At 30.3% G+C, this 14,118-nt stretch overlaps 1 protein-coding gene across 1 annotated transcript in view; it reads left to right on the top strand.

The window, feature by feature from the left end:
- The first annotated feature begins 4,360 nt into the window (after positions 1 to 4,360).
- caup (caupolican) overlaps positions 4,361 to 14,118 on the top strand; it is a 34,975-nt gene continuing 25,217 nt past the window's right edge. Inside the window, exon 1 of the mRNA XM_065503915.1 lies at positions 4,361 to 4,538. Within this exon, the coding sequence (XP_065359987.1) occupies positions 4,488 to 4,538 (51 nt within the window). The 5' untranslated portion in view covers positions 4,361 to 4,487. The remainder of the gene's footprint in view (positions 4,539 to 14,118) is intronic.

Here is a 14,118-nt window from a genome sequence, read left to right on the forward strand (position 1 = left end):
TATAACGGGTCTTTTAAGATTTTTTGTTGCTCGCCATAATGAGTAATCCGATTGTGGGGTTGCGTCCAGGCTTTCTAAATATTTATTCAATGATTCCATTTTTCGAAATTCCAAAAGCTTTTTAAGTCTTTTTATACAATCTTTAAGCTTCGATTTTAGTTGGGGGGATCTGTGCAATTGCCACTCTCTTCGAAATCTTCTTTTTTCATTTAAGAGCCGTTCGACATCTGCAGAATTAATTCTATTATATCTGAATTTTCGGGGTGTTTGGGTAGCATGTTGAGCAGCCATTCTGAGATTTTTATCGAAATTGATAAGAGAGTGATCGATGTTTTCTGGTGTTCTTAGCGGTATGTTTTCCGAGCAATGTGTACTGAGGTATTTTTTATATTTGAGCCAATTTATTCTTGTGCCTGCCATCGCTAAATTACAAGTCGGGGATACAATTTCTAGGGGGCTCAATAAAGTAATAATAGTGGGTGAGTGATCTGAAGATAGTTCCAGCGAGGATTCAATTTGAATCATTTCTCTAGGGATATTTTTCATCACGCTAAAATCAATAACATCCGGTATTTTTCGTGGGTCAGTAGGCCAGTAAGTAGGTTGGCCGCTCGAAAGCACATGCAAACCCATTTTAGAAATTGAGTCGAACAAAACACGACCTTTAGGGGTAATCAGTCGTGATCCCCAGAATGTGTGCTTAGCATTATAATCGCCAGCAGCCAGGAAACGGGGGCCTAGTGATTTAAAAAATCTATTATATTGACTTTCTGTAATTGAGAATCTTGGGGGTGAGTATATCGATGAAATCACTAAGTTTCGATGAAAATCTTCAAGACAGATTGTAGTAGCTTGAAGATAATCTTCGCAAAAATCACACATTAAGTAGTGTTTTATTCGAGCTTTTATTAAAATTGCCGAGCCTCCGCATGCTCTACCTCTGGGATCTTTGGTGTCATATATTACATATCCATTTATTCGAAAGGAACTTCTGGACGTCAAATGAGTTTCAGAAACCAGCATTACATCGATTTGTTGGTTTCTTAAAAAATATTCGAGTTCGTTTTTGTGTTGGCGTATGCCGTTTGCATTCCAAAAACATATTCTTAGGCAGTTCATGGTCTGTTAAGCACAGCCTGCAATAACATTGATTGCATCTTAAGCATTTCTTGCATCATGTTACTCATTGAGTTTGTAAAGTTATTTACCGATTGCACAAGAGTTTCTATTGTAGATTCTAGTCGGGTAAAATTGAAAATTGGCGTTTGCTCTCTTACCTCTGGGTTCATATTTTCGTTTTGGGGTTGACGGACTTGCGGCTGAGTTTGGTTGTTTCTAAGTACATTTGCATATGTTACTTTGTTGTCATATGTCTGTTGCAACGGGGGGTAGTTCAAATTGATGTTATTTAATGGCTGAGCGGGGAAAATCTTTGGTTTCTGGTTTTGTGATTTTTTAACAATTGAGTAGACAGGACAACCCCTGTAGTTTGCTGTGTGGTTACCTCCGCAATTGCTGCATTTTTTTATTTTAGGATCATCTTTAGATTTGTAACATTGGGATGTGTTATGCAACTCCCCGCAAATGACACATACTGGTGGCAATTTGCAATATGCCTTGGTGTGTCCATATTCTTGGCAATTCATACATTGAACGGGGCCAAATCGTTTGTGTGGTTCTTCTACCGTAATTTTACGATGCAATAAGTACTTCAAGTTATATATGGGATGTGTTTCATTTTTTTTCAGGTTTATGTCACCGGGTTCAAGTTCAACACGGAAGAGTGGTTGGGGTATTTTTTCGCGATTTCTAATATTTATCACATTTTTTGTCTTATAGCCTTTATCTTCTAAGCTTTGCTTTATTTCGAGTGGTTCAACATTACAGTCAATACCCTTTATTACAACTTGTAGACCCTTGCTTCCTTTCAGCTGATAAGTGTAAAAACTTTTCTTTTGAGTTTCAAAATATGTTACAACCTTTCTATAATCGTTTTCACTATTGACCTGTATTTTAGTTTCATGAATCGTGCCTTTCTTGATTGGGATTACGTAAAAAGAGTTCTCTCCTATTAATGAGATCAGGCTCTGAACCAGTGGATTCGAATTATTTTCTCTCAAGTAAATGGGGGGTGGTTTTGTAGAATGGATTTTATTTACTGGTTCATTAGTTTCACATTCCAGAATAGAAAAACGATTTTCATTGTTTAGTCTATGAGGTTCACTATCCTTATATAATTTGGCCAAGGGTGCCGCTTTCGAGGACTTGGGACTTCGTGCCCGTTTTAAAACTGTAATATACCGGTCCATTCCAACCTGTATTTGGGATTTATTTTCATTATTTAATGGTTGACTAATCTTGGGTACAGCGCCGCTTAATGGGTTAATTTTATTTGTAGTTAGTGTGGTGGATTTCGTATCTGAAGCTGATATAGCTAGCATACTTTCAGGCATAGATAAAATATTTTTATTTTCTGATTGAGTTGAATTTTCTTTTGTTTGACAATCATTAGTTGTTGTCAATGCGGGGGAACAAGAACGAGCGCGGTTAACAGGTTTGGCTGTTAAAAACAAGTTGTCATCTATTCTTCTGTTTGTTTTGTTTATATTTTTTTCGTCTACATTAACTGTAACGTATGCATTTCTGCCGTTTACACTTAACCTTCGCTCACTGTTTTCGTTGAAGAGACTCATTTAAGAGTATTTGTAATTACTTTGATCTTTATTTACTCTTGATCTTTATTTAATAGTCAATGCACAAAAAAGGTTCAAAAAAAGAAAAAAAAAATACCTATAAAGAATTTTTTTTTTTACTTATTTGTCTTTTAGTTGTTGTTTTGATTTTTTTATTTAATAATATTATTTAAAAAAAAGCGTCCTTTCGCGTAAATAATAAACAGGTGATATTTATATTTATTTTCCGATAGATACATTAAAATAACGAGTTAACTCGGAGTAAAAATAAACACGTCCGAACTGAACTAGAACTGAACTAACGAGTGTATGAATTTTGTTTAGAATTTCCAAACAAACCAGCGAGTTGAGAGCATTTATGCGCTCTTGTGTTGTGAGTCTCTTTTATTTGAAGTATTTATTTTTGTTTGTTTATATTTTACTCCTGCTCCTCCTTTTTCCATTAAAAATTGTTGTTATTTTTAAGCAAGATAATGTTGTTTCACTCTAACTTGTGTTTTTTAAATGAAGAATATATTTTGTGTTTTTTTTAAGTGGTTGTTGTTGATTTTGGGTTCTTTTGCTGGCGAGTTGTATGAAACTAAAACAATAACAACAACAATTATGAAACATTTTTATTCAAACAACAAATTTTTGGGTAAAATCAGCCGTCTGCAACTAGTTTGTGTTCGAACGTGAATAAGTACGCATCGGTGTGTTACACAATTGTATTCTAAATAAAAAAAATATATAATTGTGTAGAATTTGAATAAGAAAAACGGGTATTTTTCGAAAATATATTTAACGTACTTTGAGAACAAACAAAAAAATAAATAAAACACCGGTGTTTAATAAAAGAAAACTAAACAATTATTTAATCAAGAATTACAAAAATTCTAAAAATCGTTAAAAAAAAGAATTGCAAATTATACCAAAACATTTATTAAAAAAGAACAAAATAGAAAAACAAATTCTAATTTCCCGCTGTCTTGTTTTATGTAACAACTTTGTATAAAACAATTGTTATTATTGTCTTAAAAGATTTGTTGTGACAATTTGTTATCATTATCGTTTGTTTTTTTGAAACCAACATTACACTTTGTTGGAGTGTCATCATCACCACCAGCCAGCATTATTGTTAACATCATCAAACACACAAACTCCAAAGCTCCACAGATCCCTACAAAATACGGAAACGTTAACAATTGTCGTTAACTTGATTTTTTGCTATTCTACAGTTTCCTTTTTTCAAGCTCTTTTTTTTTTCCTGATTGTAGTAGACATTGTTCCTTGCGTTTTATAACAACACATTGTGCTAAGCTCTCTATATGCTGCTGTGTTAAATTTCCGTTACCAGAAGAGCAACTGACAAAACAAACAAATAAAAAAAAGCGCAAACAAAAAAATAACAATCACATCCAGCTTCGAACAAACAGTAGCAAAAAAGAAAAAAGAAAAAAATTAAAAGGATACTTTTTCCACATAGTATTTGTGTTGAGTGTGTGTGTTTCTGTTACAGTGTGTCACTGAATGACAAAAAAAAAGACAAAACGCCACAAAGAACCCGAGAAAAAAAGAAAGGAAACAAAAAGTAAATCATAAATCCTAAAAGCTTTTGTTGACAATTATCACACATCTCTTTTTTTTGAGCAAAAAAGAAAAAACTTTTTTCCATTTGTTTGTGTGTGTGTGTGTAAGTGTATACGTTCAAGTATATGGCGTTGTGTGTGTAGTGGTAAATCGCACATAAAGGATTTAATTATTTTGGCTGTTGGTTTATTGTAACTGGTTTTATTTACAACCGATTCATCAAATATGGCTGCTTATACACAATTTGGATATGGCTCTTATCCGTCGGCTAATCAGGTAAGTTTCTGCTGTTAAGCAACTTGTTTTTAATTATTTATGGGTTTATAAATGAAGGAAATAATGTTCATATTTGAAAAATTTGGAATTATATATTTTTTTAAAGCGAAGCGTTTTGCTTGTCTGCAGATACACCCAGAGTCTGTGGTGGGAATCGAACCCGCAATTCTCAGAGTAATAGTTCAGCACACTATCGACTGGTCTATCTTAGAATTGCTATAATTAAAAGATATTAGATTTAAGAATTACTTAATGATTGAACGGTTTCATGGCCTGGTGTTCCTAGTAATTCTTATCTTTGAAGTGAAATTTAAAATAAAACTTTTATTTTTGTTGCCAATAGACTTCTCCCTAATACAAATTAAAAGAACACAATTTAAAATTACCTAGGTATAATATGTTATGCATATAAATTCAATTATTTTAATTTTTTTTATTGAATTACGAAGTAACCCCCCAATCTATCTGGAAGGGACAGGCCCACAGTAACACTTAACTGTCACCAGGTTATCTATTGTGGTGTAAATTGTATACTTTGGACTAGTGAAATGACTGTCACTATTGTCTCCTTATATTGTTTTATAAATTAGAATCATCTGCCGTTCTCACATCAGGCGCGGATATAGCTCAATAGTTTGGGAGGGGAAAATAGAATAATTTCTTCGATATTTGTTCTGTTTTGTATAAAAAATTGTATATTTTGTTTTAAAAATATTAGTTTTGGGAAGGGAAATTTCATGTTTTCCCTCTCCATGTATCCGCTCCTGTCTCCCATAGATGCACATGTTAGGGTATTGTAAATAACTTTATAACACCTAAACGGCTCAACTGTTTTTATTGAAATTTTGTATCATAAATAGATTTTTGTTTGGAAACATTATTTATTATTTCCAAACTTAAGTGACACGATAGACTAAATAATAGTGTGGAGGATTATCAATCTTGTTAATCCAAAAAAGTATTTTTTAATAAAAATTTGCAATGTAACCAAGTTGGAAGAAAATAATAAACTATTGGTCTTGCTTCATTCATTGATATAGTTTTGTACAAATTTATTCGATTATTCGATTAATCGACAATTATGGGTCGAATACTTTTTTATTCTAAATTAAAATTTTTTTTAATTTGAATAAAAAATATATTTTTTCTTCGACTATTAGAATAATTTTTATTCAAATCACAACTCTAACTTCGTGTGGTAACACAAATATGTATTTGAAAGTAAATATTTTTTTCGTAAAATGTTGACTTGAGTGCAAATATGTATAATTATGTTCTAAACTTGAAAAATATTTGAAAAAATTAAAAAAGAAAGAATCATATGGCTTGATTTTTTTTCTTTTTACTGGAAAATGCTAATACAACTATAATTCAATTGCTTGACTATAATTCAAGGCTTGAATTGCACTTGCTTTCAACTTGAATTCTAGTAAAAATACTTATTGGGAAATGATAAATTTATGTTTCTTCAGAATAATCAAACCACATATTAAATTAATTGGCCAATAATTTAAAAGGAACCATTAAAAAGGTTCCTTAAATAAAAAATTGTTAGGAATTAGTCAGTTACTTTTAAAAAAATATTTAATTGGTTGAAACAGATTTTGTCAAAAAAAAAACTCTACAAATTCTTTCGAAATTGTTCTCTGACATTTCTTAATTTTAGTTTATTATGGGAAAATAACAGAACTTTTATTAAATAAAACGCAAAAACTTTCGATATTTTTTTCCAATTAAGGCTGAAACCATAGAGACGAGACACTCCAATTTGTCAAACAAAAATACAAATAATCATATATCTCATACAGCAACAAAATACATTGACTAGCATATATTTTATTGTTGCAAGAGTTAGGTATTTGACAATGACGTCTCGTCTCTATGTTACCCTAGGGCCTAGGCTTAAACGTTTTGTCCAAAATTTTTTTTTTTGTTCAAAATGTTGTATATAATTTTTTCTATTTTATATAGAAAGAAATTGCGAATGAAATTTACAAATATTTCTTTCATAACAAGAATAATCTTATTCAGTTTTCTGAGATCAACTTGGATAAATAATTTTTATATTTTTTTTTTTATGAAAAACACTTAAAAAATCAATGATTAGGAATATTTGGAAATTGTTTACATTTTTCTGAATCAGGATCTTAAACTTAACATTGAAATATTTTAAAATAACCCTACAAGAACCTTTAAAAATCCTCAGCTTTCGAGTCAAATTCCCAAGTCTGACAAGCTTAACACAAAGTCACTAAACTTAAGAGTTGAAATCGATATAAGAAATTTCTAATTTCTTAAACATTTTAAAATTATGAAATAGCCATGGAGAGAATAGAATCGATAAATAGTGTTTAGGAATAATACTTCAGATTTCAATAGAACCTTATTGTTTAAACAATAACTTGGATTACTAATGACCAGGGAAACCGGAAATATGCTCTAAAAAAAGCGTTTTAAGCGCTTTAAATATGCAGTAAAAACTTTAAAATATGCTCTTAAAATTTAAAGAATATGCTCTTAAAAAACAAATTTTACATAATTTTTAACCAACAAATATACTTTTGTTTAAAAAACATCAATACAATTCATTTTTAAAAATGTAAAGTAACATAAAATAAAAAAAATTACATTAACTAAAACAAATATAACAAAATATAAATACAACATAAAAACAGTATGAACTTAAGCTATGAAAAGGCCTCGAGAGGTATTTTTTGATGATATTTTATATAAATATAAAGTCACTTCTTCAATTAATGTTAATATTGCAATAATTTACAAAATATTGGGTTAAATTTTCAAATAAAAATCGTTGTCTAATGGATCCGAAAACATTTTTATACTTTGAAAATGTGCTTTCGACATCAACTGATGTTATAGGAGCAAATTTAAAAGACAATATTTCTTTAACACTTAGAACGATTAAGTTTGAATTAGAACTAAAATTTGATATTTAGATGGCGCTATTATTAAAATAGTGCTTATTTTATTTTAAAAAAGCCATCTATTTTTCAATTTTGAATTTCAAACAAAGGAATAATTTCAAACAACAGCGAAAAAAAAGTAAGACAAAATTTGTTTTTGAAAAGTCAAAATATGCTATTAAACAGTAAAATATGCTCTAAAAACGCAAAAATATGACATAAATATGCTCTTAAAACAAATATATGCAAAAATATGCATTTAAGGGTAAAATATGCACTAACAAATCAATGCCAAAATTCTTAAATAGTTCTAAAACGTGTAAATATGTTATCCATGTGCTCATTAGACTCACCAGAAAAAACATGCATTTGCATATTTTGGTTTCCCTGCTAATGACAGTTAACTGGAAGATAATGAAAATAACAGCACACAGAAATGTTTGAAAAACGTGGTTTTAAATTACAACTAAGTATTTAATTAATAAACATTATTTTAATTTCAACATAATCCCCATATTTATAAACAATGTTTATCAAAGTTTTATTAAACTAATTTTGTTTGAAAACCTTATTTAGATACAAAAATTGTTTATGAATATAACTAATGTTGTGTGAAACCTTTAATAAACTAAAAATTTCAGTATGAATAACAAACTTTATTATATCAATTTCTTATTACATATTTAGCAAAAAAAATATTAAGTTTTCGGCAAAAACAAGGAAATATTAAAATCATCATAAACTATAAGTAAAATGTAATAAAGTTACAAAAAAAAATATTAACAAAATTGTTTGTAATATTTAGCTATTTATGACTTTCAAAATGTCTAAAAATTTTTGTAATTTTCATAATAAATTTAACTTTAAACAGCTTTAAGTTATAACTGCTAACAGCTCTATTATAATTGTGTGTATATGCATGTATAGCAAATGAAAGGCCCTGCAGGTCTCTTAGTAAAATTATATTTCCTTTAAGCAGTTGGAAACACAGAAACACTTGCACAGACAACAGAAACAGTGGTAACTAACAATAAAGGACAGCTATAAAGATATGTAGGTATATCTTTATAGCTGTTATTTTAAATTAATACAAAATTTCTTTGGTAAAACAAGAACATTTAAAGCAAAGTCCTTGGAGCAAGAATTCACTGTTGTAATGAGCATTATGTCTATGGATTTGTGTATGTGTAAATGTATTAGTTTATGCATTTTATATGTATGTATGAACTTATAAATTGCAATATTAGACATTAAATTTTGCGACGTTCTAAAGGGGAGATATAGCCTACTAAACATCTAAATTATAATTTAACAAAAAGGCTACTTAGAAATTTTGATAAATGCTTTTGTAAATATTCATACACATGCATACATTGTATACACATACATTTGTGTATATGTAAACATGTATCTATGTAAATACACTTATACATATATGTATGTGTAATAAATATAAATGTTATACTGTTTAAAACGTCTTTTGTTGCTAAAATAATAGTTTTGAACGTTTGCCTAGCCATACAACGTTGCCTTAAAGGAGTATGAATGAATTGTGAAAACAGAGTTTAAAAGTATGTAATATTGAAGATATTCAATTCCAATAAAAATTACTTGAAATCACATTTTTAACTTGATTAACCATTTAAAAAAAGTTTGACAGAAAACCTGTCATAACCAACTAATTAGTTAAAATGCTAACATTCTGACACTTCAGATGATATTTTTCCTCGAATTCCCAGGAATATTTTTTTGTAATTTAGAAAATTAGTTGACATAGAAAAATTATTATTTAACTAACAAAATTTTTTTTTGCTTCGAAAATGTCGAATATTGTGCCAACAAAGGGTCATATGCCGGAAGTTTTGCTTTACTCCTTCAATAAGAAAAAAGGGCTGCTGAAGCATACCGATTGCTCAGCAAAGCTTGTCGGTGTCAATGTGAGAGAGTTGGTTTGTTCGGTTCAGAAGTGGTGATTTTGACATGGAATACAAAGATATTTTGGAGACCATGAATTGGAGGCATTACTTCATGAAGATTATTGTCAAAATCAACTTGCTAATTCATTGGGAGCTACTCAAGCAGCAATTTAAAAACATCCAAAAGTAGGGAAATTGGAAACCATACGAATTGAAGCCGAGAGACCTCGAAAGACGATTTAGCATGTCCAAAATGATGCTTGAACTCTATAAAAGAAAATCATTTTTGGAGCGAATCATTACTTGCGATGAAAAATGGATCCATGACGATAACCCGAAGTGAAAGAGATCGTCTATGAAGCACGGTCAACCAACCGAATCGACACCAAAGCCAAATAGCCATGGCGCTAAGGCAATGCTTTGTATTTGGTGAGAGCAAAAGGTTTTACAGAGAATTTGTACAGAAGGCAACTGATTTGTTAAAAAGCTATGATTGGCTGAAAACGCCCAGAATATGCGGCCAGACATGAAACCGTAACATTCCATCATGACAACGCTCGGCCATATGTTGTAATTCCTGTTAAAAACTATTTAGAATGAAGTGGTTGGAAAGTTTTGCCTCACCCGCCTTATAGTCCAGACCTTATTCCGTCCGACTACTATTTGTTTTGATTGATGCATAACGTTTCACTTTGGAGTATCCGATATTGAGTTGATTCGTTCTTGGTCTCAAAAGATGAGCAATTCTTTTGATTTGCGAGAGAGATGGGAATAATAAAAGCTAAAAATTTTAACAAATCCCTCATTTTTTGAGAATTGTTGAATTTGCAATCAAAAATCTCAAACCTTTTTCCAATACAACATTTTCAACTGAAAAATTTCATTAAGAAATCATGAAAGAAAGTATGGACGGTCAAGCCCGACCATATAATACCCTACACTAAGTAAAAGAGAAAAAACATTTTGCTTTTAAAATTTCAATAATTTATATTTGTAAGTGATTTTCGGAAGTGGGTCTTATATGGGAGCTATGACCAATTATGGACCGATCACCATGAAGTTAGGTCGTGTAATTTATATCTAAATTAAAGTTAACTGTGTTTAATTTTGTGTGTATACCAACATTTCTAAGCGATTTATGCACGTTAAAGTGATTTTCGGAAGCGGGTCTATTGGGAGCTATGACTAATTATGGACCGATCGTAACAAAATTTGGTGACATGAATTTTGTATATATAAAACTTATTTGGAGCGGAATTTGTGGAGATACATATATAAATTAAACATTTAAGACCGATAAAGTCAAATTTCGGAAGGACATTTGTATGGGGGCTAGGTGAAATAATGGACCGATTTCAGCCAGTTTCAATAGGCATGGTCTTTGGGCCGAAAAAATAATATATACCAAATTTGATCGAAATATCTTCAAAATTGCGACCTGTACTCTGCGCACAAAGTTTACATGGACAGCCAGCTAGCCAGCTAGACGGACGGATGGACATCCTTCAATCGACTCAGAAAGTGATTCCAAGTCGATCGGTATACTTTAAGGTGGGTGTTAGACTAATATTTTTGGGCGTTACAAACATCTGCACAAACGAGTTATACCCTCCCCACTATGGTGGTGTAGGGTATAAATATATAAAGTTTTCATTTGCACAAAATTTCAACTGAAAACATTTTTGCTTTGTTTTTGCAAAATATATTCCATGATTTTTTTAAGTTATTAAAAATGTTATGAATTCTTGAAAAGAGGACACAATTTCCAGTACATTATCTTTTCTATTAGTTAAATTAATCTATCAACATCATGCAATAATGTAAAAATGTACTGGAAAATTCTCCATCCTCGTCCATCAAATTCTCTATGAATGTCTAATTTTATGAGGAATCAAGAATAAAACTCTGTTCTTCTCGGCTCTACTCGTATTTATGTTCGTATTTTACTATCTATCACGCTAACTAACCAGCTACTCTTATTTTCAAATCTAGTTTGACTAAATCAAATTTGGTACATTATTAGACTCTATTTGGACTCTTCTAAAACAGAAAGCTTATAAAAATATTCTCAGAGCAGTTGAATATTCACCACCATGTGATTCGAGCATCCTTATGATTCCTAAATTTCTTATAGAGGATCTAAAGCAGTGATCGTCACTCATAGCCACCACATGATTTAAATGTAAACAACATGAATGCCAACGAAGTTCATGAAAATTAACAAATAATTTAACTAACAAAACTATATTAAAATCATCATATAAAGTACATAAAATGTTATTACAATCGATATTCCATGTTCTCTTTATGCCAACCACTGATTTTAAAAAAAACTCAGCCTAATATTTAGTATTTGGTAGTTGATATAATACCTTAAAAACTCTGCATTTGCTTGGTCTTACCATAAGTTTTCTGGCTGGGTTATACCCAAGTGTAATTATACTTAAAATCAGTTTAAAACGCAGACATTTTAGAAAACATGGTCACCAAAGGATATTGTTAGAATAAACTTAAACTAAACACACAAAGACTTACTCATACAAATAGGAAATGCATATGGCTAAACATTCATATGTTTGTATATTATAATAGGAACCATAATAAAATACATTTTGTATTGTTTAAGTCTACGAAACATTCCCTTCTTTTCATTACCTTATTGGCAAAATTAAGTTTTTTTTTTTTCTTTATTTTGTTCCTTTATACATACTTAATAACCTAAATTAAGCAACATTTCCTTTTATATGCATAATTTATAGATTAAAATGTTTTCTGAAGTTTGTTATAGATTTTTATATAAAATATTGAATATTCAAGCCTAAGGCTTGCAAGTTATTATAGAAGCCACTTGTTTTTATGGAACAACATTATAATAATATACAGGCTTATTATAAAATTCTTAAATTACAAATAAATTGTGATTGTATTTTTTAAGTTAAGCTAACTTTCAAGTTATTCTAGATCGGTGATCGTTATTCTTAACATCCCGGGGGTGATCGACTATTCAGATGTATAAAACACAAACGAGATACAATTCGTTATGTGAACCTTTGCAGTACTGCTTACACTACTATTGTGTCATGTTCTGTTTGAGCCGACCACTGTTTTAGTTTCTAAATTTCTGCACTTTTGGCTGTTTATCTAATTAATGAGAGAGCAGAATGAAAGTGTAACATACTGGATTTGTGCATCGAAAACACAGTTGGAAAATTCCTTAAGTGAATCTTTACAATACAGCTACTATTGTGGCATGTTCTGTTTGAGGCGACCACTTTTCTAGGTTCTAAATTTCAGCACTTTTAGCTGTTTATCTAATTAAAGAGAGAACCGGCTTGGTTTTTCATATTTTATTGATCTGGCATTTGATCACGAGTTGCCATAAAATAACCAGAAGAGATTAAGTTTTCTAAACCTGGTTCAGTTATATTGTTACAGACTTTCCTCGTAACTTTATTATGTAGTTTGGCTAATGATGCCTAACAATATCTAAATGTAGTCAATCGTACTGACATCACAGTACGATATTATTGTCGTTCAGCATTAAGCATTGACGATCTGCTGATTTTGTATTGATGACATTTATGCAAAATATGTGAAAGTCAGTTAATGTCAATTGTGAGGAAATTTGTGCTCAATTTAAAACTCTGTCAGTTTTCTTAAATTTCCTTTAAAATTTTACCCATTTTTTCAAACAATTTATTTCACTTTCCCTTTCCAAAAGATCAAATAAATCTAAATTAGCATTTCATAGTTTAATGTATCTAATTTTGGTTCCTTAACTGGCAAACAAGTTTTCCAGCTAAATAAATGAAACCAATCAACTAATTCTAGGAATTTTTGGCGTAAATCTATGTTTAAATATTGCCATTAAGTAAGGCATTTATTGGACACAGCATGTATGTATTTATTTATTGTATTTTCACTAGGAATATTGTTTAAGCGCTAAAAGATCAAAAGCCAATTAGTACAAAACACTTTGCAAATTATAACATTAACGGAAATTGCCCCACTATAAGTAAATATTTATGAAGCAAAACAAAATTTAATGGGAAAACGATCTTAACTACAACTAAATGTTATTGTATGTCTAAAAAACTATTACTAAATTTATTAAACAAAAGTAAGTACAACAAACAATGAGAATACCCCCAACTAAAATGATATTTACACAAATTAAAGCCCTGCCCAGGTTTTTTTGTCTTGTATATGAAGTGAAATATACAAACCCAGTTGGAAAATTCTTGTAGAATTCTAAGCAGACTACTAGTACTAGACAGCTATTCAGCAGACCAAATAATATGTGTGATAATTAATGCAAATATTATGATAACAATATTTTATTGTCAATAAAACTGATCTTGTAACTACATATACAACCTTTCATATTCTCATAAGTTTGATCACATTTGATGACATTTCAGCAAGACATAAACAGCAGATTGTCAATAATACTTCATAATAAGTCATAAGTTTGTCAAAGCAGTTGTCTGATAATGTCAGGGTGTTTCTATTTCTGCTGTTTAAAATGCAGCTTATGCACACAAATCGCTGAAATGTCATTAAAACTTGCTTAAAATAGCTCATAATGTCATTAATTCCATCTAAAAGCATTTAATATAAAATTCCTCAGTCCAGCAAATTTCCAGCTGGGCAAGCATATGTTTATCTGTGTATTTGTTGGCAGGTTATGAAAACCAATTATTGTTTAACAATTCTTAAGATGTTTATCAAACTGCTCTG

Source organism: Calliphora vicina, chromosome 3 (assembly GCF_958450345.1).
Source record: "Calliphora vicina chromosome 3, idCalVici1.1, whole genome shotgun sequence".
In the NCBI taxonomy this organism is placed as follows: domain Eukaryota; kingdom Metazoa; phylum Arthropoda; class Insecta; order Diptera; family Calliphoridae; genus Calliphora; species Calliphora vicina.